The 25720-nt window shown below is 40.4% G+C and overlaps 1 protein-coding gene across 3 annotated transcripts in view; it reads right to left on the minus strand.

Annotated features, from left to right (window-relative positions):
- Positions 1-1717: 1717 nt before the first annotated feature.
- The window catches only part of TMCO4 (transmembrane and coiled-coil domains 4), a 1335578-nt gene continuing 1311575 nt past the window's right edge, over positions 1718-25720 (minus strand). For 2 of the 3 annotated variants that reach the window (XM_044061793.1, XM_044061795.1), the window contains exon 14: positions 1718-3559. In XM_044061793.1, the coding sequence (XP_043917728.1) occupies positions 3161-3559 (399 nt within the window). In that variant the 3' untranslated portion in view covers positions 1718-3160. The remainder of the gene's footprint in view (positions 3560-25720) is intronic. The other variant, XM_044061794.1, reaches the window with a different exon arrangement.

Here is a 25720-nt window from a genome sequence, read left to right on the forward strand (position 1 = left end):
GCAGCATCTCTCAAAAAACAAGATGAGCAAGAATGGGAAGGGACACAATAAGACATGGCGATATATAAAGAATGTGTCAGCTTGCTAGTAAAATAAAAATAAAAAATATATCTACTACAGAAAATGTGTGGGAATTATATAGCAGCCTTTTAACAGTGTTGTTATGGAACTGAAATGTATGTAAAAATCAAACCATCAGTGAAGAAACATAAAACGAGTCCAGCAAAAATCAGCAAACTGGCGGTTAATGAGGTTCTGTGCTGTATGGAGTTGATAGACAGGTACAGAACTGGAATCTGTGTCTAACAGTTTACTGACAAGTATGAAAAAGAACAAGCTAGGCAGGCCTAGAGGAATCTATCAACAGAAGGCATACACTCTATGACTGGGGTTTAAAGGGGGTGTCCACTATGTTCTTAATATTCTAGCTAGCTTTCAAGTGCTTGCCTCATGTGCCAGTCTAGATGTCAGATCCTTAGCCTGAAAATTTGTTATGCGAGAGAGATGCAGATTTATGCAGTCCTGGCTTTCAATTAGGCTCTACAAGCAATGAATTGCAGAGACTGACCTTGTTATATTGCAGTGCATTAAATATGTAGATCCTGGTGAAAAAAACAAACAGAACTTTAAACATTCTTAAAAAATAAGGAACTCATACAGCAAGGTAGTCATTTTGGACATTGTCATACTTGTCTCCGAATAGACTAATACAAAATGGAATTCATTTATTATTTTGATTATTCAGAAATAAAGCATGCAGCAAAACACTTGAGGTATTTTTCTCAGAACTTACTTTTTTCTTCAGGTCATCTGTTTGTCTTATGCCTCACAATGCCAGTACTAGGCCGACTGTTTGGAATGTTGCCAAACACAAATTTAAGTTTTAATCTCAGAACAATGTGGTAGTGCACACCGAACACTGCTAAATGTTTTTTAATAGACACATTTATTAGTTCTCCTCAAACAATATAAACATCTTCCAGTTAATAAATTAGTTACCTGAAGCAGCAATTAGAATAGGGCTATTCTGCAGATATGCTTAAGACTTCATTAAGATCCAGTATTAATTAGAAAAAAAAAGTGTTTACACTAAATCCTTATAGAATTATGATGCATAGTGTTTATGCCTCCAGTCCACAACTCTCAACTTCTTTGCTCAAGAATTCTGGACTAGTCAAAATAATGGGGGGAACAAAAGTGCAAAATCATGGATAACATTTAAATATTACTCTAACTCACTTAAAAAGTTAATAGAACAAAACGTTTTGCATCAACACACATTTTCTGAATAACAACTATAAAACTGCAACGCCTGCCATTATTAACTGAATGTAATCCTCACTAATGTATGTACCAGAAAAACATGTTACAAGGGACAAAGCAGAAATATGAAGCACTATCAGGGACATTCTTATGGCAAACTTTTGGCAAGTTAACAGGTATGGTCTAGTGTAACAGACAAGCAGCAATAAAACAATTACTTATAAAAGTAAGTCTATTTACGTTATGTTTTCAGTAACTTGGAATATCCTTCTAGGTTGGCTTACCACAAACAGTTACATTTTTTTTGTCTTTTCTACCATAGCTATTTTCATAAGTAGATTCTGGAAATATGTATCCATAAAGCAATACGACGTGTGTGTGTGTGTGTGTGTGTGTGTGTGTGTGTGTGTGTGTGTGTGTGTGTGTGTGTGTGTGTGTGTGTGTGTGTGTCTGTGTGTGTGTGTCTGTGTGTGTGTGTGTGTGTCTGTGTGTGTGTGTGTGTCTGTGTGTGTGTGTGTCTGTGTGTGTACCATGATTTTTACTACTGAAATCTGGAAAACAGCCTACATTACATCATTCAATAGACATGTGTAGGGCCGAGCCTGGCCCTACAATACAAGAGACATATGACTCCATGTTAAGTCTGTGATTGGCATCCCAACCAGAATATGTCTACTGATTGTCAAGATCTGAAACACTTTCTTTTGTAACTACTTAAACATTTAATAATAAACACTGAACTAAGGCCTATATGAAAACAAGGGCACTGACCTACAGCTCCATTAGCAGCCAAGTTAATCCAACATTACCAGTACTAACAAGGAAGACTTAAAAAAAGTCACTTTCATGTCAGTAATATTCAGAACAGATACTTAATTATTGTTATTTATGGCATCTTGCTAAGACAGTAATAAAAATGGCATTAGTGGGTTGTATGAAAATCTTGCCACAATATGTCCGATGTAGTCAAGAATAGTTAGACATGTTAAATGGCTTCCTTGAAAAGGTGAGCTTGGTGGCCTCTGTCAAAATCATTTCATCACTGAATATTCACCATTGCATATTCAAGTCTCATATTAACATGTAAAACTAAAAAATAACCAGGAGTGTGGACACACCCCAATATATATAGCGATAGCCTGTGTTATAATACAATGGTATACTGCCTACCCTACAGTAACATTCATCCTTGCAAGTCTACTGACAAGTGAAATCTCCCTTCATTTAAAAGTGGTACTTTAATACCACAAATTAACACATTTTAATAAGCGAACGACATCATTTAAGAATGGAAGGCCATCTTCTAAAGTGCAACACCTGAAAGTGCCATATTCATAAATGTACAAAATAAATACAAAATTAAAATGTGTAAATAAATGTACTAGCCAAAGACAGAACGCAGGCAGTTTTAAAGAAGAACTGGACTGTTTCATTTGACTGTTTACAGACTGAGTAGTTTGTTCTTAAAAATATACCCATAATACCTATGTGTAACTCTGCATCATTTCCAATTTTTATTTGTTCCACTTTTATGTACAACTTTTTTAAGTCATTCAGTACTAAAGTTAGTGTCCTGAAATAGTGCAATGCTTTCACATCAAAACCCTTCCACAACATTTTGTTCTCAGTAGTACTTTGTCAATACTGCTTTCATGAAAAACTACTCCATAAGAGTGCGCATGCTTTTTTCAGTTCGTTATATACAGTTGGTTTATCAGATATCAGCTGACTGTCATAAAGGAGCCACACCCAAAACATCATTGGTATTATTCATTTTAGGGAAGATGAATTCCAAACTAGAAGGAAAATAAAAGATGTGTCAGTTCTTTGTTCTTTTATGAAGACAGATGTTAATATGCACAAGGCAACACTTATTAGGACCTACAATTACTTTAATCTAGTATGGGAGAGACCGCACACGTCTAAGCTTGCAATGAATGCTTTCACTGCCAGTTAGTGTGTCTCCTGCTGAAGTGTTGTCATAATCTGCCATGAACGAAGGGAGCATAGGAACTGAATTTGTGCTCTGTTTTTCATTACTGCAGAACTTTTCAGCAAAGGGCAGAGAAGATATTGGCTCTGTCTTGTTGTCAGCTGACTCAGAAAAGTCATTATCTGGCAATAGTTTATCTGCACCTTCTGGTTTTATTGTGGATCTGGTGGATAATTCTTCCTTGCTCTTCCGTGGAGAGGAATTAGGGTTCCAGATGTCTTCTGTACTACTTTCTTTGGTTTTGATGGCCACAGTTTTTAATATTACATCCATCTGCTTCATGTAATCAAAATGGCCATTAACCTGAGGAAAAGAAATGCATAACAGTAGTTAATTCCAGTGTAAAACTGTTGAAAAAACTCACTTTAATAGGAAATGAAGGCAATTAAAACTACATGTTATGGTACTACCGGTAGCCCTACCATGGGGTAGATTTCACAGTAAAAGCTTGTGTTTTTAGAGGAATGGACATTACTTGCAGAATAAAAATGTAAACTATTCCTTACTCTCTGTGCTGATCTTAGGACAAAGAGATGCAGAATCATACTCGCCAACTGGCTTAAAATTTAGAGGTTAAGGGATCTAGGTCTGCAATCTGTATTGTAATGTCCACAATAGCATGCTGAACTTAGCATACCATGCTAAATCAAGAACACTAACTTCCAGTTCTGATCATCAATCAGGTGACAATCAAATGTATTGTTAGAATCCAGAGAAATCTGTCTACTGTAAAGCATATTAGTGCAACCTTTGGTGGGATCAGGAAGGTCTGAAAAAGGCCCAACACAGGTACAAAATTTAAATATTGCTAACATAAACTTAGAAATTTGGTAGAATAATAGATTTTGTGTTAGCATGCATTTTCTGAAGGATATGAAGTTTGAAACTCAAATGTCAGTCATCAATCATTTAGTGACTTCATTTCTCAATGATTTGCCAGAAAATCACAAATTGTATGAAGATCAGGCCAAAATATGAGGCAACAATCTGGATAGTTGAGAGGTATGTTGTTTTATTTGCCAGGCCCAAAGAAAAAAAAACTACTACAAAAGAAAGACCAAACAAGTAATACCTGTTCAGTTATCTTATCAAGTCATTATGAATAGACCATTTATTTTAGTCTGTATCTCTCTGAAGGATGGAGTTTTACTTTACAGAACTGCATCCATCAGCAAGATTACAAAGTTGCTGATGACATGATTAAACTATATACTACTGTCTACAGTGTTAGTCTGGTTCCTTTATAGACTTAGGGTAATAACTCTAGCCTCTTACTTCTGCGTAATTTTACGCAAGGGATAACAAACATATTCTCTACTTATAAACAACTGATTCCACAACCAAAATGCCATTAAGCAACTTTGATGATGGCAAAACAACTCAGCAGGTTATAACTGTAATTGTTAACATCGAGATACACTAAAATAATAATGATAAATAATAAGTAATCTATTTTTTCACACAACATACAGAAACCCTGGGACTCAAAAAGGGTTACCAGAATGTGGAAGCCTTAATTTCAAAGGTTTCTAGATCAAGGTAAGCACGAGTGATCAGATAGCACTCTCCTGCTACGGTATTGGTTTGGAAGAGACTGTAGCATGGACAGTGATCCATGTGGTGAATCTGCATGAAAATGCAGCAGTCCAGGGGAGTGGCTAGTACAATGAAGCCATATCCTCTACCCACGAATGGCACTGTTAGCAGAATAATGGTTTGTTTGTGGCTGTGTGTGCATGTGTGTGTTGTGGTGAGGGATTCTGTGAGTGTGACCAGTTGTGCAGGTTTTTTTTGGCTGTGTGTGTGTGTGTGTGTGTATACCCACACGTACCTGTGTATGTTGTGGGAGGTGCTTATGCTACCACGATGCACAGGCTGATAGGGAAAGCACTAGTCTGACAGCTCACTGTATGATTCTGAGAAATGGCAATTATTCACTAATGAGGTTTTCTCCAGTGCAGGTTTATCTTGTGTATGAATCAGGGAGTCATGCTGTCACTCTAACTGAGCAACCCATGTTACCTGATAAGCACTGGTGGCAAGAATCTCCCTGTATCCCAAGAAAAGTTGTGAAGAAACCACCAGAAATTTCAAAGTAAACTATGCTAAATAATCTTAGTTATGAGATTAATTTACACATTCCAAGATGTCCCTGAATGCTACTTCTTTTGGTCAACAAACAGCAAAATGTGGCTGCATTAACTTCAGTTTATATATCTGTCTAACTAGTTGTGTACTTAACACAGAAAGCACAACATGTAATCAAAACATTTCTACTGAGACTGAATGCAAACAATGGACTGTGTTCAATTCTCTTAATCTGTGTGACAAAAATCTGAGCGTCAGGAACTTCGATATCCCCAGTCTGTTGTGACTTATGGCTAACAGACAAATATTATGTTTCTGTTATGAAAAATTAGATTAATGGGAGTTAAAATTGTAAAGTATATTGGTTATGTGATGCGTGTTCCACTCTTAAAGAGACATCAAGGGCTGTGAGAGAGAATCTTCAGAGGCTTGATGGCACTGCAGCTTTACCAGGGATACATAACAGTTTATCATTTTTTAAACTACTACATAAATGCTCCCAGTAAATGCCTCACAATTCAGGTATGCTGTAGTGTACAGACCACTGAAGCAAAGTACATACTGCAACAATATCATTCCTCTGGAAGTTCAGTGCAGAAGTATGACCAGGTACACAGTCTGTATCACAATCGCACCCATGTCAAGCAGAAAGTGAATAGGTTCATAGGTAAGTACTACGACAGCTGCCCATGTGGGCCAATTTCCCTTCGGATGCTTGAATTACTGTAACCCATTTGGTACTAGACTGGCTTTACCAATCCCATGTTTCACAATTATATATTACCCTATAATTTCAATTAATTTGCTACTTTTTTCCCCAGACAAAACTGCATTTCTTCAGTGTAGGGATAATTAGAATTTGACTGCTAAAGTCAATCTTGATGTAGGAGAAAGAACATGCAATTTTACTAGGATACTTAACTGTCACACAGACATAATTTGAAACGACTTTGGAATAATCAACATGAACCACAGTGAATTGGGCAAAACACGTATCTTACTTATCTCTATGGTAATGCAAAAGGAAGAGGTAGGTACCATCCCTTATTCTGAAGCCAGGGCCTGGTTTATGATTTGCAGCTACAATGCAGATGAATTTGTGAAGCTGCACTGAAGAAGTATGCAGCAGACTTAGTATTTTCTGTCGAAAAACTTCCTACTTAGAAACTGCAACAAGAGATGGGCTTAAGCTTTAAAAGGTTAAAAGAGAGTGTTATTTAAGGGAAATAAACTGGGCAGAACAGGAGGAAGCCAAAAGGCCCCAATCCTACCACTTCCGCAACAATATACATCTTGCCTTTATAGGCTGGGCCAATTACTGCATTATTGTTCTAAACTGGACTTGTTTAGAGCCCAAGAAAGGAAAGGTTATGCCAATCTGGCAGTTAGGCTTTATTACTGCCCAGTTTGTTTGCAAAGTTGGACTATTAGAGATGTCCTGCATTCCTTTAAGGTGAAAATGAAAGCAAACAGACAAATGCATACAAGAACAACAGGCATTCTGGGAAATTATGTTCAAGAATGTTACATCATAAATACAACATGAACCCATGCACTTAATAAACTTAATTAGATAACAGTAATTATTCCTGTTGCTGAAGTATTTTTACATAGTACAGTATAAACTTATACCAGTGGAGACAAGCCCACCACTTCACTGACATCTTCATATTTGTTTATATGCTTACTCTGAAAACTACAAAATATCTTGTACTAAATATATCACTCTCCATAAAACTGCACAATATTATTCTGCATTCAAAAGAAATTTCATTATTATTCAGTATTCAAAATAAATTTTAATTAAACACATTTAAGAGCTGAATGCAAGTTAATAATGAACTGGACAGCCATAAACCGTTGAATTAATAACATGCTTCTTGCTTCTCTAACCTTCCTAGTACTTTCACTGCGATCTTACACTACCCCTGTTACTACTTACTATACTGTTAAATTATTTGTGCTCAGCACTTTACAATCAGTAAATCTAATCGGATCAGTATGTCTGTTCACACATTATACTACCCCTGTTACTACTTACTATACTGTTAAATTATTTGTGCTCAGCACTTTGACTTCCGCGGTGGTGCAGTTGTAGCATTGTTGCCTCACAGCAAGAGGTTCTCCCATTCGATTCCAGGCTGGAGCGCGGGGAGTGCCTTCTGTGTGGAGTCTGCATGTCCTCCTCGCAGTTGGATGGGCGTTCTAAAGACATGCGTAAATGGGCGTGCCTTCGTTGAAGGTTGAACATTGAGTTGGCTCCTCGGGGTTCGTGAAAATCTACTGCCAATCATTAGCGGACTGGAGTTCCGCTGTGGCGACCCCTAACCGGGAAAAGCCGAAAGACAACAACTTTACAATCAGTAAATCTAATCGGATCAGTATGTCAGTTCACACATTATACTACCACTGTTACTACTTACTATACTGTTAAATTATTTGTGCTCAGCACTTTACAATTAATAAATCTAATCGGATCGGTACGTCAGTTCACACATTATACTACCACTGTTACTACCTTACTATACTGTTAAATTATTTGTGCTCAGCACTTTACAATCAGTAAATCTAATTGGATCAGTACGTCAATTCACACATTATACTACCAGTGTTACTACTTACTATGCTGTTAAATTATTTGTGCTCAGCACTTTACAATTAGAATATCTAATTGCATCAGTACCTCAGTTCACACACTACCCCTGTCATTAATTACTATACTATTAAAGTATGTGTGTTCATCACTATATAATTAGTAAAGCTTGAATGGCTTAACTATATACTTTATTCAACCATGATCCTTTCTGTATCTCTGTTATTAAAAGCTATTCTCTTAGAAGCCTACTGTGGCAAGAAAAGAAAATAACTCATTTAAATGGCTTCATCCCAGACATAATCGTAATCCTTGACAAAAGGAATGGAAATTCTTTCCAAACACCCCATAAATCCTCTATGATCTTACAGGCAAACCCAATGCTTGGCATATTGCTATACAGACAGCTTAATGCTTAAAATTGGCAAACTATTTCCAAACACAAAAAGAAATAACCGCAGGTTCCCAAAAGCCGTAATCATGACTTGTTTTATTAAGCTGATAAGTGCTTTCATCCAGTTAAATACACAATGTCCACTTCACCAGTTCCATAGTTATCTAACCAATAGGCAGCAGTCAGTACAATGGCAACATAACTTCTTCTGCTCTCCAGTTTCTGTGAGTGTCCCCCAGGGATTCTTACTTGGTGCACTACTATTTAATTCTATTTATCAACTATTTAAATACTGCATCAAATATTACGTCTGTTGTGCAATACACTAACAAAGTAAGCTAATCACCCTTAACATCCACATCTCACCCCCACCCCCCAGTAAGGAAACCTCCATAAAAAACTTCTCCAAAGCCAACTTCATGCTACTCAAGTCAGAAGTGACAACCTTCATGACACGTATGCATACGGGAACTGAAAGTTCAACTGATGAATCCTACACTAAGGCACTGTACGAGCACATCCACTCATGCATGAATCGTGCCATCCCAAATAGAACCAAGATGCTCTCATCCTAAAAAAAGAAGCCATTATGGTGGTCCCCTGCCATAAACAAACTTTACAACAAAAGGAAGAAACTGTTGCAGAAAAGAGGAAAATCCCAGGATGCAAAAAACTCCCTTACCAGCCTCAGTAAGAAACTGAGATCCCTCATAAAATCCTCCAAAGCTAGTTACGAAAATAAAATTGCCAAATATTCCAAAGACAACCACAAGGCATTCTACAACTATATCAAGAATCTAAATGGCAATGCTCAGATCTGCTCTGAGCTAAAACAGAATGGCATTAAATATACTAATCCCAAGGATATTGCCAATATCCTGGCAGATCGATTCAGTGCCAACTTCACCCCCCTCTCACCCCCTAAATGGCCCATCTCAATACCGGCAGATTGCCAAATTCTGGTAATAACAGCCACACAAGTAAAAAACGCACTCTCCAAAGCTAAGAATACAGCATCCATGGGACCAGATGACATCCCGGGCTGTGTACTACATGAACTACAATATGAACTGGCACCTCATCTATGTGTCATGTTTAATCATAGCCTCACCTCAGGTTTCATGCCCACTGAGTTGTGCAGAGCTACAGTTATTCCACTCCACAAAGGGGGATCCACCTTGGATCATGGAAACTACTGGCCATCAGTCTGATGAGCCTTATCTGCAGGGCCATGGAGCGTATTATCATGGAACTTATAAACAAAGACAGTGGCAACCTTCAAACACTGGACTCCACCCAGTTTGGGTTCATGAAGGGCCAATCTTGTCTCCTGAACCAGATTGACTTCTTCAAATCAGTCTCCAGAACCATGGACAAGGGTAAGGTGGTCCACACAGCTTATCTAGACCTTGCCAAGGCCTTTGACACCATCCCCCACTCTGGAATCATAGATAAAATTACTAAGCTGGGCATAAATCCCTACATCACCCAATGGATTGCTAACTGGTTTACTGATAGAACCCACACTGTAAAAGTAGCCGACTCCAAATCCAGCTCCAGACAAGTGACAAGTGGAGTACCTCAGGGTTCAGTCCTGGGACCGCACTTGTTTGGCATTTACTTCTCTGAAGTACAGGCCAACACTAAGGGACTCTGGCTAACAACGTTCGCAGATGACTGCAAACTGGGAGCCATTAATGAATCCCCAAATGATGTGGATACTCTAGGGCCTTACAGAAACAGATGCTTGGTGCCAGAGTCATGGGCTCAAGCTCAATGCCAAGAAATGTATAGTTATCCCCTTTGGGAAAAAACATGTACTCGTGAATTACCATATAGGTGGCAGTACACTAAACACTGAAAGTGTGATAAGAGACTTAGGGACACAGGTGGACAGTGGTCTCACCTTCGATAACCACATCACCACAACAGTCAGGAAATCCTTCTATGTGGCACACCTCATCACTAAGGGCTTTTCAACCAGAAAAAAGGAGGTCATTGTCCCACTGTACTCATCCCTCATTAGACCCATTATAGAATACAACGCCTCATTTGGTATGTACCTCTCAAGACATCTGCAACAACTGGAAAGGCCACAGAAATACCTCACTAAAAGAATCACAGGCCTAAAGCAGATGCCCTACGCTGACCGCCTTAAAAGACTCCAGCTATACTCTGTCGCATATCGTCTACTCAGAGGCGATCTCTGCTTAACATACAAGGCCATGTCAAACCCAGAGCTGTTGGACATGCTACACCTACAGAAATCCCAATCCCTCAGAGCCAGACGTTCAAGGGATCTAAACCATGTCATCACAATAAACAAAACATGCTGGAAGGATAGGTTCCTGACCCAGAGACTCCCCAGACTCTGCAATAGATTGCCCATACATGTCAAGTAGAGTGCCTCTTTGGCCCTCTTCAAAAGGAACCTTGACGATTGGATGGGAGAAAGGAAATTCACCCCAGGGAGCACGTCAGTTGCCCTGCTAGACAGGGGTCCAGGGAAGAAATAGCCAGGGAATTGTTATGGCTAGGCTTGTATAGGCCCTAGGGCTGATAGCTTAGTACCAACCTATGAACCTATGAATAAAATCCCCATCCTCATTCCAAGAAATAACCCACCAGGTTTTCTCAGTCATTAAAAGTTGGTTTGACAACTCTTAACTCCTACTAAACCCTAAGAAAATCAAATTAATGCTGGTTTCATACAAACAACTGATTAAAGATAATCAGCTCTTCACAACCATCTCAAATGATAATGCTCAAATCAAACGTGTGTCATGTATTGAGCTGCTAGGTGCCAATCATAGACAACACCTGAAATTCTATCATCACATTCTGCAGGCAACCAAAAAAAAACGCACCAGAAATAAGGATCAATTTACAGGATAAAACCCTACCTCACAGACACTGCAGGAACAAAAGCTAGAATGGCTTATCTACTACCCACCTTACTCTATGCCTTCCATGTATTTTGTCAGTTTTAGCTGTACCCAAGATTCTAAGCATGGGCAATGCTACAGTAAGGTGGCCAAATTCACAGCAAATCAATCAATTACAGCTCACCACTGCACTTCACTTGGGTAGTTAATCTGACGAGAACTTCCCCATGCTTTCACACATGCACAAATTAACAGCTTACAAAATAATCTGTTACCCAGAAAATGTCCTAGCCTAAAAATAATTATCCAGTGATGGTGCTCTACTAACAAAACTCTACTAACTACATTGCAGTCTAACAACAAAGTGAGACATATCTTTTACTCCATCTGCAGCTCTAAAAAACGGAACAGCATCCCGCAAACAATGGGGCAAATAAATAGACAAATCATTTTTAAATCAAAACTCAAAAATGCCTCATGAATGCATGGTCTGCACATGTGTATCCCCTGGATAAGCTGATTCCATTCACACTGATAACTACTTATTATATAGTCCACAGACGCAGTTTTCCACTCTAACTTACAAGTATCTACATATGCCATTCTATATTGTACTCTTTTACTACATTTACTTCTAGCGTTGTTGCCTCATAGTAAGACGCTGTCCGGTTCGATTCTCAGCTAGATTCTGCTTGGAGACATGCGTGAATGGGCGTACCTTCGTTGAAGGTTGTGCGTCAGGGCTGGTAACTCGGCACGTAAAAAATCAACTACCAATCATTAGAGGACCGGAGTTCCCCTGTGGCGACCCCTAACCGGGAAAAGCCGAAAGACACAAACAAACTTCTATACTAACATGATCAGCTTTCTACAGCATCTCTAGTCACACATCAACTTCATAAACTCATTCACTACTGTTCTTCACTTCCTTTTTTCTGCCTAAAACTGCATTACAGTCTATGACTTTACAGCTAATAAAATACTGCAAATATTCTGTTATCAGAGCAAATGTCTTTTAGCAAACACTGCTCATTTTCTTTCTTTACTGCTTCATTGTAAATTATAGAAATTTAGATAAGACAATCTGCAATGTATCTGTAGTTTAAATTTCAGTATTGACTTATGTAATATATTTGTACAATGTCTTGGTTCTTTTTATTTTTTTAATGTCTCTTCTTTGCACATTTAATTGAATTAAACAATTTTGTAATGCTGTAACTTCTCTGAAGCTTTTCTCCCCATGCCTCTGCTGAAAAGGGGCTTTTGATGCCCAGTTGGACTATCCTGGTATACAAATGCAAAATGTATGTGTCTTTTGGCTTTTCCAGGTTAGGGGTCGCCACAGCGGAACTCCGGTCCGCTAATGATAGGCAGTTGATTTTTACGTGCCGAGTTGCCAGCCCTGACGCACAACCTTCAATGAAGGTACGCCCATTCACGCATATATCCATGCAGAAGATGCTCTAGCTGAGAATCGAACTGGACAGCGTCTTACTGTGAGGCGACAACGCTACCGCAGCACCACCACCGCAGATAAAAATAAAAAATAAAAATAAAATCGAAACAAAGAACCATCTCTTTTTTTCTTACTCTGGGAAATCCTAAATTTGACTAAACAGATATTTTTCATTTTAATTTTGTATAGGATCATAACATGACAAATATCACAACATAATTTAGCTAGTTCTACCCCACACAGATCATCAAGTAGTAACATATACAGCTGAGTATACTGACTGCAATTAAGGCTACCAAAATAGCTTTTCATTAATTTACATCCAACCAAAAATTTAGTTAAACTTCACACAGAATGTATCCACCTCTGAACAAGCAATTGAAAATAATGTTTACATGTTATATAACAAGAAAGTAAACACAATGCTTTGCATTTGAAATTATGCATGCCATTATTAAATAGCAACCGTCTTCCAGACAGATCCAGCATTAATAGCTGCACCAATGCTTACTGTAATAATCATCTTGCCTAAACAAATTTTAATTGGCCAACTGTATAAAAGCCTATATAAGTATCTGTATCCATATGCAAACATCTAAAAGATATACAAAAGTTCAAGTTACATTAGATGTACAGGACAAGGTCAACCTTTTTCTACCTCTAAGACTCAAGACTCATGGGACTCGGAAGGCAGAACACCTAAAATGTTCTCAGATCACCTAGAAGGTAGAACACCTAAAATGTTCTCAGATCACCTAGAAGGTAGGACACCTAAAATGTTCTCAGATCACCTAGAAGGTAGAACACCAAAAATGTTCTCAGATCACCTAAGTTCTTTACTCACAATTCTGTATGATCAAACCTCTGGCAACTTGTGTAAGGCAGATTAAAGGAAAAGAAGAAAACAAAGAAAGGAAGCAATGACTCTTAAAAGAAACTTCCATATCAAAATGGTAGAAAAATGGCAGAGGGAAGCAGGATGCCTTATAAGTACATGACTTTCATATGTGATAGAACCAGTGCACCTTCCTCTACCTCTGTGATACAGACCTAAGTCTTATCTGCTTAGTGGATCCCAACTGAGATTGTTTCTAAAGGTAATACCTCCCAGAAGAAAAAAAAAAACTGAAGACTACTGGGTACGTCCAAGATGGCTGCATAATGACGAACAGGTTGATTAGAGCTCTCCCACTGTGAGAACTGCAAATATGAGAAAAAGCAACTAAAGCTATTAAATTGGATACAGTGCAGTTATTGGCTAGTAATTACACTGCCAGACTACCAATAAAGAAGAAATTTGGAGGAAGTAACAGAAAATCAACAAGAAAAAGGAGAACAGAAAATTCTAGCTGGGGAGAATCTTGCAGCTGCTCAGCAAAAAGCAATTCAAATTTCAGTTATGGGCTTCTAATAATTCAGAGAAAAAGTAAATCAAATGTACTTGGAGATGTTAAGAGAAACACTGAAGAAATATATACAGTCAAATAACAAAAAACTGGAAAAATAGAGGAAACTTTAGTTATTTAGATGAGCTGATGTTGTTCCTTCGGCTTTTCCCGGTTAGGGGTCGCCACACCGGAACTCTGGTCCGCTAATGATTGGCAATAGATTTTCATGGTGCAGAGGTGCCAGCTTGACGCCCAACCTTCAACGAAGGCATGCCCATTCACGCATGTCGTTCGAATGCCACTCGACCGCCGGGAGGACATGCAGATTCCACACAGAAGGCGCTCCAGCCGAGAATCAAACGGGAGAACCTCTTGCTGTGATGCGACAACGCTACCGCTGCACCACCGCAGCTGTCTATTTAGATGAGCTGATAAAACTCCATGAGCCCTCTCAATTAACAAATCCTGCTGTAGAACACTGGACCTTTAGCTTTTTTTGCACTTCCCTAAAATTAATGCAATGTGTTCCATACAGTTTCTCTGGTACTGCAGAAATTCTCAGGTTTTCTCTATGTGCTTTGGTATTCTAACTCTTCTATTTTTTGAAACCACTCTTCTGTAGAGGCCTCATGAACAGCTAACCATTTCTTCATTTCATTTTCTGATTTTTGGAGGTTTATTTAGATGACCTGATAAAACTCAGGGCCAGTTTGCAACCCACTTAGTGATATAGGGGTTGATGCCTTGCTTAGTGAGTTTTTCTATAATTCCTGAGTGGGGAATGGTATCAAAGGCCTTGGCCAGATCAATGTAGGCTGTATGAACAACCTTGCCTTCATATACAGCTCTGGTGACTGACTCAAAGAAGTCAACCAGGTTGAGCAGGCATGATCTACCCTTCAAAAAACCAAACTGTGTGGGATCCAGAGTTTGGAGATTCCCTATAACCTTGTTTATTAGGTCAGTGATGATGCGTTCCATAGCTTTGCATATCAGACTCGTCAAGCTAATGGGGCGATAGTTCCCAGGGTCTGGAGTCAGTCCTCCTTTGTGGAGAGGGATAACTGTAGCAGTGCACCATTCGGTAGGGACAAAGCCTGAGGTAAGGCTGTGATTGAACAGGGGCAGGTGAGGTGCCAGTTCACTCTATAGTTCATGTAGAACACAGCCAGGGATATTGTCAGGTCCCATAGAAGCTGTATTCTTGGCCTTGGACACTGCTGTTTTAATCTGTGCAGCAGTAATACTGGATGCCTGGCAATCTACTGGTATTGTGATTGGTCCTTGGGGGGGGGGGGGGGGTTAAAACTGGCACTGAATCTGTTGGCCAGTATATTGGCAATATCTGTTGGCTCAGTATAGGAGGTAAAATTGTGCAGTAGCTCAGAGCAAATATAGGCATTGCCATGGAGATTCTTTACATAACTATACAAGGCCTTGTGGTTATCTTTACTATCTGCTGCAATTCTGTTTTCATAGCTAGCTTTAGAGGATTTGATGAGGGATCTCAACTTTTTGTTGAGGCTGATAAGGGAGTTTTTCCAGTCTTGGGACTTCACCTTATTCCTCATCTGTTTCTTCCTTCTGTTGTGGAGTTTGTTTATGGCAGGGGACCACCAGATTGGCTTCCTTTTTTTTTGGAGGAGAGCGTCTTGGTTATACTGGGTAAGGCGAGATCCATGCATTTGTGTACGTGTTTGCACAGTGCATTGGTGTATGATTTGGCAGTCATGCAACTATTCTCCATTTGCATGGGTGCCTTGAAGTTAGCCACCTCTGTTTTTAGGAGCCCAAAGTTATCTTTGGAGAAGTTTTTCATGGTGGTTACCTTTGCAGGGGATGGGGGATGGGTGGGAGGGATGTGGATTTCCAAGGTGATTAGTTTGTAGTCATATCTAACCAGGGAGGAGTTGACTATTGGTATAGAGAAACGGTCACCCATGTTAGTAATGACCAGATCAAGGATGTTGCTACCTCTAGTGGGGGTAAGAACAAGCTGATCCAGGGCACTGGAATTAACGAATTCCAGGAAATGCTGGGCAAGTGCATAGGTACATGAGTAGCTTTCCCAGTTAATGGAGGGGTAGTTGAACTTGCCCAGTATGAGAGTGTTAGGTTGGATCCTAATATTCTCCAGGGTGCTTAGGAACGTGGACTGTGAGTCTCAGGACATGGTTGGGGACCTATAACAGGTTAAGACCTGAATCGCTGTCTTACCCAATGTTAGCTGCACCTGAAGTATCTCTGATGCGTTATGCTGGGATACCAGTCTGGAGGTGAGCGCATCCTTTATGAATATGGAAACATCACCACCTTTGGAGCTTTGGACCAAGTTATGGGGCTGAAAGGTGTGGAGTGAGTTATAGCCTGGTAGTGCAGGGGTGCTTTCTGCTGTCTTGAACCAGGTCTCTGTTACAGCACAAATGTCGATGTTCTCCATTTTAAGGAGTGCTTCGAGTGAGTGCATTTTGAGCAGCATGACCTTCAGATTGCATTTGTTTGTACCTGTTATGGTGGTAATTTGGTCTTTGGAAAACCATCTAAAAAAGGCACTATAGGGGTGGCAAGTATCTGGAAGCCCAGGTGTGACAGATGCAGGCCATATCTGGCAAAGCATTGAGGTCCGTCAGTCATGTCATCCCAGGCAGACAGCTACTAGATCCCCTTAGAAATACCACCAGAAACTTACACAATTGTTGAAATCAGTCATTTTCTGCTTGTATTGTGGTATCATTCTGGGTGATGGTAGGATGCTGCTCAGGGCTAGGGTCACAACCGCCTGGGCTACATAATCCGAGAGCTCCTCCATGTCTCTTTTCATGTAGTCCAGGGAGGTACGTCTCAAGTCATTCACACTCACATGTACAATGACAGAGTCATATTTGTACCTGTTGTTGAGGGACCTGAGTGCATACATTATGTGGTGGATCCTGGCACCTGATAGGCAGCTGACTGTTACTTTCTCATTATTCAACCTAGTGAGTGGGACATCAGTGTGCCTCACTATTGAGTCTCCTATGACGAGTGTGTTGGGCATGCTGTTTTGCCTTAGGGGCTTTGGTTAAGTGGCACACTGTTTAGGAGAGTTATGAGTCTCATGATTAGTGTTGCGTTGTGGTAGTCAAGTGTGTTTCTGCCTTGGAAGCCTCTGCTGCATGGGTAGATTTTTATTGAGAGCCTCCATGAAGGTGGGTGTGTGGCTTGTGTTTTTATGTGAAGGCAGTGCTGGTGTGTGTTCTGGAGGGCTGTGTGTTCCATGTGGTGTGGTGCAAGTGTTGACCTTCTCCTCTTGACCAGCCATTCCAGTCTTGGCTGGAGAGTGTGTGGCTTCCAATTTGGATATATAAGTGCATCTCTCGCAAGTCTAAGTTTTGGGAGGTAAGAGGAGAGAGCTGTCAATGTACATGAGGCAGTTGCTACATTGCCTAAGGATACCTAAGTTCACCAGGTTAATAGGAGAAAGCACAGTGAATTGACCTTTAGACATGCCTGGAGGGGTGGGCAAATATGCAGTGGAGTAGTTTCCTTGTAGAACGTTTAGTGCTGGTAACTCTTTTGTGTGCCACAACAAATGCTACAAGAAGTCTGGTAAAGTGCTAGACTAATAAGCTAGTAAAAGTGCAAGAGAGGAGAGAACTAGCAGATCTGAACATTTGAAGAGCCGACTTTGGCACCGCTCAGAAGCTTACAAACAGTCCTGGATACAGCAAATGTATATCTGGACTAGATTAGTTACAGGAAAGGCAGGAAACGTGCAAACACAGGCTTTTAAACCAGAAAGTTGAAAGAGATGGAAAAGCTGCCCAAACAGCCAATAAACTACAATTTCTGGGCCAGAAACCACTCCTCCTGTGGTAGATAGGCGACCTAGTGCTTACCACTTCCACTGACAAGCTAGAAGGCTTCCCTCCAACACAGAAAGGCTTTGGGGGCTCAGACATTTACAAACAGTCCTGGATACAGCAAATTTATATCTGGACTAGACTAGTTACAGGAAAGGGAGAAAACAAGCACAAACATGGGCTTTTAAACCAGAAAGTTGAAAGAGATGGAAAAACTGCCCAAACTGCTAATAAACTACAATTTCTAGGACAGAAAACACTCCTCTTGTGGTAGACAGGCTAACTAGTGCTTACCACTCCCACTGATAAGCTAGACAGCTTCCCTCCTACACAGAAAGGCTTGGGGAGGGCTCAGAAGCTTAGAAACAGTCCTGGATATAGCAACTCTGTATCTGGACTAGACTAGTTACAGGACAGGCAGGAAACAAGCTTAGATTTTTTTTTTACAGAAAAGCAGCTAAAACAGCACTAAAAACAATTCAAGTACAGTGCAAGCTAGCACACTTGAGTGTGTAGCAATGTTAAAGCAAATACAGATTAAATAAATGCAATGTATTCAAACTATATTCTGAACTGAATTCAATTATTGTTTTACTCAACTCTGAACAGTTAAAACGTGCCAAAAAATATACTTATCAGCTGAGAAGCACACCCAGTCAGAACACCAGAACACAAGGAGATTCTAGCAAAGTGTTTTTTTTTAGTAAAGTGGAAAGGGAGAAAGGAGGAGCAGAAGATAGTTCAAGGTTAAGAACCTAAGTGGGTTGGCCTTCTCAAATGTTCTCTCTGAATTAGGTAGAATGAGCTAATGACACTAGACAGGGAGGAGTATCCCAGATCAAATTTACAGTAGGGGCGGGGGAACTGCAAAGCTACCTAGTATAAAAACACACCAATAGGGAGAACGGGTGGGAAACTATTACAGCTACTAGCTATACTATTTTAAGAGGCAGAAAATACTACAGAAATGCTTATCTTAGCAGAAAACCAGCAGTGAGCCACTAAATGAAAGTTTTAAACAAATAAAGGAGCAAGGAGACTCTAGAGAATCGTTTTAACTGCAAACAAATCAGTTATATGCCAGAAACACAGGAAACTCAACAAACAAAACAACCAGGCCTGGATAACAGCAGGCCTCTATCCAGACTATGCTACCTGACTAAAACACAGAAACCTCACAGAAAAGCACAGAGATAGCACTCACAAACAAAAAATACAGCTTTTAGTATGAAAAATCAGCTTACAGTTAAGTAACTCAGTAAAAATGCAATTACAGTAGTGAAACACTATCTAGCAATGAAAAATACAGTTAAAACAGTAAAAAACGGTACACAAATGCGCAGTCTCTGCAGAGACTGATATCTAGATTAATGTCCTTGGTTTAAGCTATAGACAGTTATTTTTAAGCAAATAGGTTAGAAAAATAGGACAAAAATCAAGAAAAACATAGAAAATGGTAGTTTGCTTGTATCTGCAAAGTCTTTAGCTATTTATTTTCCATTAGCAAATGTCCTTACTGGGATTCAAGAAGTCTACAGGTGCAACAATGAGACATGCAAACAGTGTGTTCTGTGTGAAAAAAAAAAAGATTCTTTCAAGCATTTGCAAAGTTAATAGCTGTTTTTTTTTTCCATACCAACTGCTTTTACTTGGGGGGGGGGGTGAACTGTCTGCAGGTGCAAGCAATTAATCATGAGATCTCTAAACACTCTGTGCCAAGAGACAAGAATGAGATACAGTCTAATTAACATTTAAAGGTACACTGGCAAGCAAGTCAGTAGAAAATAAATTAAGGCTAAAACCGTGGGAAGTGAATAATGTATATAGGCAGTTTCCTCCTGAGCAGCCTTAATACTTTAATACATTTAATATAACAGTGTACAATTATATCTATTTATTTTAAGTTAGCAAGTGCACTTTTTAGGGCTAAAAGTTAATATTTACTGAAAGCATGCTACCTGTATTTCACAGCTTGAAAGGGAATACAGATAAGAAAAAAAAAAAAAAACAGCAATCAGTGAAAGTGGGAATACAGGCTTTAACATTCCCTTTGGCATGGGTAACTTTACTTTTAGAACAGGTTATGTCTGTGGATGCGGCGATCAATCTGGCGCAACTGTTTCTATCTGGAGGGGTAAAATTCACTTTTTGACAATGTACATACTTTTGTTTGTTTGTTGTAAGCTAAAAGAGGATGGGGGTTCTGAAAATCTATTTAGATGTTTTATTTGAATGTTTACTTGAAAACAAAAAGTCTCTGAAAATGTGACATGGGTTCAAGTGGAAGTAAGAACTAGCAACTGTATAAAAGATAAGCCTGGGTAGAAGTATTATATTCATGCAAGCTAGAAACTGTAAATACACATTCAAAACAACTGTCATGTATAATAGGTGGGAATAATTTAAGCAGGGAATATTAATAGCAGGTGGGAATGGAATTTGATTTGCAACAGTGAGGATATATTAAGGGGACTTAGAATGGAAAATATAACAAAAAGGGTAGATTTCTGAAAAAAATATATTTTTGGAATATTTGGTATGGAAGATGTAAATTCAGTAGCAGGAATGCGGACAGAATTTAAATATCACCCAACTTCCAATAATTGGGCTAGACTAGATACACCACACTGTACTTCACAGGACACATGTATTTAACTGAAAGCTTTAACAAACATCCAATAACTATTTCAGATCATGCACTGATAAAAACTAAGCTAATGATGCATGGTAATTAAGTAAAAATGAGACACTGGCACTTCCCTATTTACCTTTTAAAAGGAAAAGAATTTAAGGAATGGGTAGTGGAAATGATTCAATAATTATTAGAGTAGATAGAAACTTCTTTACAAGGGAAATGTAGGGAGTAAGGCTTGATAGATGTTGCTGAGGCACCTACCAAGAGGAGAAAATGCTGAGAGAAGAAAGGAGCCACTTTTGAGATTTTAAGTATTTTCTTCTGATTTATTTCTTAGAAAAACTGCATTGCCGCCTACTTTTCGGCATTTTCTTGCTTGCAAAAGTTGATATCTGTGTTAGAAACAGCATTTAGAACATACCTAGAGCCTGTTTATTGCATTTTTTGTGTCGCACTTAATTTAAAATAGTTTTTTCTTAAAATTACATTTTACCTGCCTCTGACCTAGCACACACATGCTGGGGTCATTTATTGCACTGTTCTGTCTAGTTTGCTACTTGTGTGTCTCTGCTATCCTTAAACAAAAACAAAACAATCTTGCTATTTTCCCACTTTCTATAATTTAAAAAAAAAAAGTTCAGTTACAGAGTTGCTGTTCTGAACTGTTTGTAAGTTTCTTGGAGGCCAGTGCTTACTTGGGCTAAAGGGAAGTCTCTGTGTTCACCAGTGGCAGCGGTTAACACTGAAGAGCCTGCCTGTCCCTGTAGGAGTGGTTACTGCCTAGAAACTGTAGTTTTATTGGCCATTTTGGGTCAATTCAAAACTCCTTGATCTCTTTCTCTTAAAACCCTGCAGCCGCATGGTTTTGGCGTCTTTCCAGGCTTGTTAGTGGCTTTGCTGTATTCTGGACTTTTGGAAAGTTCCTGTGTTGCCCATTTCCTTTCTTGGATAAAGGGAGGCTTCTTTGTTCACCAGTGGCAGTGAGGAGCTTAGAGCAGCCTATCTATCCCTGGAGGAGTGTTCCCAACACAAGATTCTGATAGTCTATTGGCCGTTTTGGGCCAATTTCTAGCTCTTTCAAGTCCCCCCGTATGAAACCCGCTTTGGCGCGGTTTTTGTGCTTGTTACTACTCAGCCAAGCTCCTCGTGGTCCTGCAGAGTGGTGCTAGCAGCAAAGAGGCTAAAAGAGTGACTGCTAACCTGATAAAACTGTTTCTTTTCCTGCTACTACCTGGGCGACTGTCCGATCTAGCTAAACTGCAAGTATTTCTGCTTCTTGAACTGAACTGTTTAAAGTTGTTTTTGCACCTGCACTTTTAAAGTTTGTCCTGTTTGTTGCATTTACCTGTTGAGGCTACACACTCAAGTGTGCTAGCCTGTGTTACATATTTATTGCATTTTCCTGCTGTTTGTTGCAAAAAAGAAAAAAAACAAAAAAATGATCATTGTTTCCTGTCCTAGAGTAGTCCAAATACAGGCTATGCTGTATTCTGGACTTTTGGAAAGTTCCTGTGTTGCCCATTTCCTTTCTTGGATAAAGGGAGGCTTCTTTGTTCACCAGTGGCAATGGGGAGCTTGGAGCAGCCTATCTATCCCTGGAGGAGTGTTCCCAGCACAAGAATCTGGTAGTCTATTGGCCGTTTTGGGCCAATTTCTAGCTCTTTCAAGTCCCCCTGTATAAAACCTGCTTTGGTGCAGCTTTGCGCGATTTTGCGCATAGCGCAGCATCGGGCAGCTCCGCTTAATTAGGTTTAAACCATTCTCGGCTCCACAAAGTCTGCTCTTCACTTTTTCCCTTAGAACTGAACTAGTTCTCATAATAAACACCCTATTCCTACTCTAAAGCCTGGCACTTGCTCACTAAAGCAATTATAAAAGTCAGCACTAAAAAATTAAAAGCACTACACCCTCACAAACTCCCCTTGAGTACCTTGTTCCCCACTGGCCCTTTTTTTCAATTATAAAGGAATTCCCAATACTATTCTAGCATGTCCAAAGGTCAGTTGTCAATCTCCTCTCCGGTCCAGCTGGTGAATCTGGGAATCTTGAGGCAATGTTACAACTGCCTCATGTACACAGACAACCCTCTCCTCCTCCCAACAAATTCTAACACGTGAGAGATGCAACCATACAGCCAAACTGGAGGCTAAGCTCTCTCACCTCAGTACTGGCATAACCAGTCAGGAGGAGAAGGAAACTATACTCACTACAATTCCAGTCTCACATAGACCTACCATGACATCAAACCAAACACATAAACACACAAAAACATACTCGGAGGCTCTAAATAAAAATCTGCCTAAGCAGCAGAGACCTCCAAAGCAGACACCCAAGCAACCGCTACCACAAAACAAAACACGTGCAACACATAGCTCACAAAGCCAGTGTGCCGAACAGTCACAGCCCTTAAGGCTAAACAACACACCTGATACACTTGTAATAGGTGACTCTATCATCAGGCACACTGACGTCCTGCTCACCAGGCTGAATAAGGAGAAGGTCATGGAGAGCTGCCTGTCGGGCGCTAGGATCCGCCACATAACACAAGCACTCAGGTCACTCCAAGGCAAGTACAAATATGACTCAGTCATTGTCCATGCTGGTGTGAATGACCTGAGATGCACCTCCCTGGTCTACATGAAAAGAGACACAGAGGAGCTCTCTACGCATGTAGCCCAGGCCGGTATGACACTGACCTTGAGTAGCATCTTACCCTCACCAAGAATGATGCCACAATATGAAGACAAGATGATCAATTTCAACAACTGGCTTAAGTATTGGTGTCATTCAAAGTGGATCCAATGCCTGTCTGCCTGGGATGACATGCTCGACAAGCCACGATGCTTCACTAGGGACGGCTTGCACCTGTCACCCCTGGGCTTTCGGATATTGGCAAAGGCTCTTGCCACCCCCATAGTGCCTTTTTTAGGCAAGGCTCAAAAGACAAACCCACCTCCATAGGTATCACAAGGGATAAAAACTAAGAGTAATGCTACTCAACGCCAGAAGTATAAACCTCAAGATGCATGCACTCAAAACTCTCCTTAGCATGGAGAACATCGATATCTGTGCAGTAACAGAAACCTGGTTCAAGGCTCCCGAGAGCACCCCAGCACTACCAGGTTATACCTCACACCATGCTTTTCGGGCCCAAAACTTGGACTGAACCACAAAAGGAGGGGGAGTATCAATATTCGTCAAAGATACCCACACCTCCAGGTTGGTGGCACAGCACGAAGCATCAGAGACTATCCATCTGCAACTAAGAGTGGGTAAAACTGCCTTCCAGTTTATAGCCTGTTACAGACCACCCTCCCAAACCCAGGAACCCCACTCAGCCTTCCTGAGAACACTGGAAAATATGAAGGTCTCTCCAAACACCATTATACTGGGCAACTTCAACTACCCAAACATAGACTGGGAGCATTACTCTAGCTCCAACACCCTAGCCCAAAGGTTCCTAGAATTTATAAACTCAAATGTTATGGAACAACTTGTTACCACTCCCACAAGAGGGGAAAACATACTGGACCTGATCATCACCAACATGGGGGCTCTATGCTCCAGACCAGAAGTGTATCCCTCACTGGTAAGATCAGACCATAAACTAATCTCACTGGATATTCACATCCCGACCCCACCCCCTGCCCAGAAATCCACAGTGAAAAACTTCTCTAAAGCAAATTTCACACTCCTCAAAACTGAGGTGGAATCCTTCAAAGCCCACGGGCCTGTGGAAAATACGTCCCAGACTGCAGAATCCTTTATAAATGCATTCTATGAACACCTTCAGGAATGCGTGGATCATGCAATCCCAAATAAAACCAATACCCAATCCTCCAAAGGCAGGCGTCCTATCTGGTGGACCCCAGCCATAAACAAACTATACAATAGAAGGAGGAAGCCACTACATGATATAGCAAAATCCCAAAAAGGGAAGGCATCTCTGATCAGTATTAGCAAAAAACTACGGGCACTCATAAAATCGTCTAAGGCTAGCTTCGAGAGAAAAATTGCACAGGACACTAAGGATAATTACAAGGCTTTCTTTAGTTATGTTAGGAACCTGGGTGGGAATTTTCAGATATGCTCAGAATTAGTCCAAAATGACAAAAAATACACCAAACCCACAGACATTGCCAACATCCTAGCTGACAGGTTCAGCGCAAACTTCTCCCCCCTCCCCACCAAAAGGGCAAATATTTATCCCAGCAGAGTGCTACCCCACTGACATCTCAGATGCTCAGGTAAGAGCCGCTCTCTCCAAAGCAAAAAACACAGCATCAATGGGACCAGACGGTGTCCCGGGCTGCATCCTACATGAACTCCAAGAAGAGCTAAACCCAAACATAAAACTACTGTTCAATCTCAGCCTTACTACAGGATATGTACCCAAAGAGTGGCGTACAGCAACAGTGGTCCCTCTCCACAAAGGTGGTGCCTCAACGGATCCTGGAAACTATAGCCCCATAAGCCTGACTAGCTTGGTCTGCAAAGCTATGGAAAGGATCATCATGGACCTCATAAATACAGATATTGGGGACCTACAGACACTGGATCCTACCCAGTTCAGCTTTGTTAAGGGCAGATCCTGCCTCTTAAACCTGGTTGATTTCTTTGAAACAGTCACCAAGGCCATTGACGAGGGAAGGTGGTCCACACAACCTACCTGGACCTTGCAAAAGCCTTCGATACAATACCCCACTCGGGCATTATAGATAAGCTCACCAGCTTAAATATAAACCCCTATGTCACTAGAAGGGTTGCAAACTGGCTCAAGGACAGAACCCACATGGTTAGAATTGCTGGAGCCATGTCAGATTCCAAACCAGTTACAAGTGGCATTCCACAAGGCTCAGTCCTCGGACCTCTCTTGTTCGGTATATATTTCTCGGAGGTACAGGCCAAGACAGAAGGACTGTGGCTGACCAAGTTCGCAGATTACTGCAAACTAGGCGCCATAATCGACTCTCTAGAAACAGACAACTGGTGCCAGAGCCATGGCCTCAAGGTAAACGCCAAAAAGTGTATAGTCATCCCCTTTGGCAAAAACAAAGTGCCCACAAATTACCACATAGGTGGTAATCCACTAAGTACGGAAGAAGTAATTAGGGACCTGGGGACCCAAGTTGATAGTAATCTCTCATTTGAAAACCACGTGGCCAAAGTGGTTAGAAAAACAT

This window comes from Protopterus annectens, chromosome 2.part0 (genome assembly GCF_019279795.1).
Source record: "Protopterus annectens isolate FY-2018-M chromosome 2.part0, PAN1.0, whole genome shotgun sequence".
Taxonomy (NCBI): Eukaryota; Metazoa; Chordata; order Ceratodontiformes; family Protopteridae; genus Protopterus; species Protopterus annectens.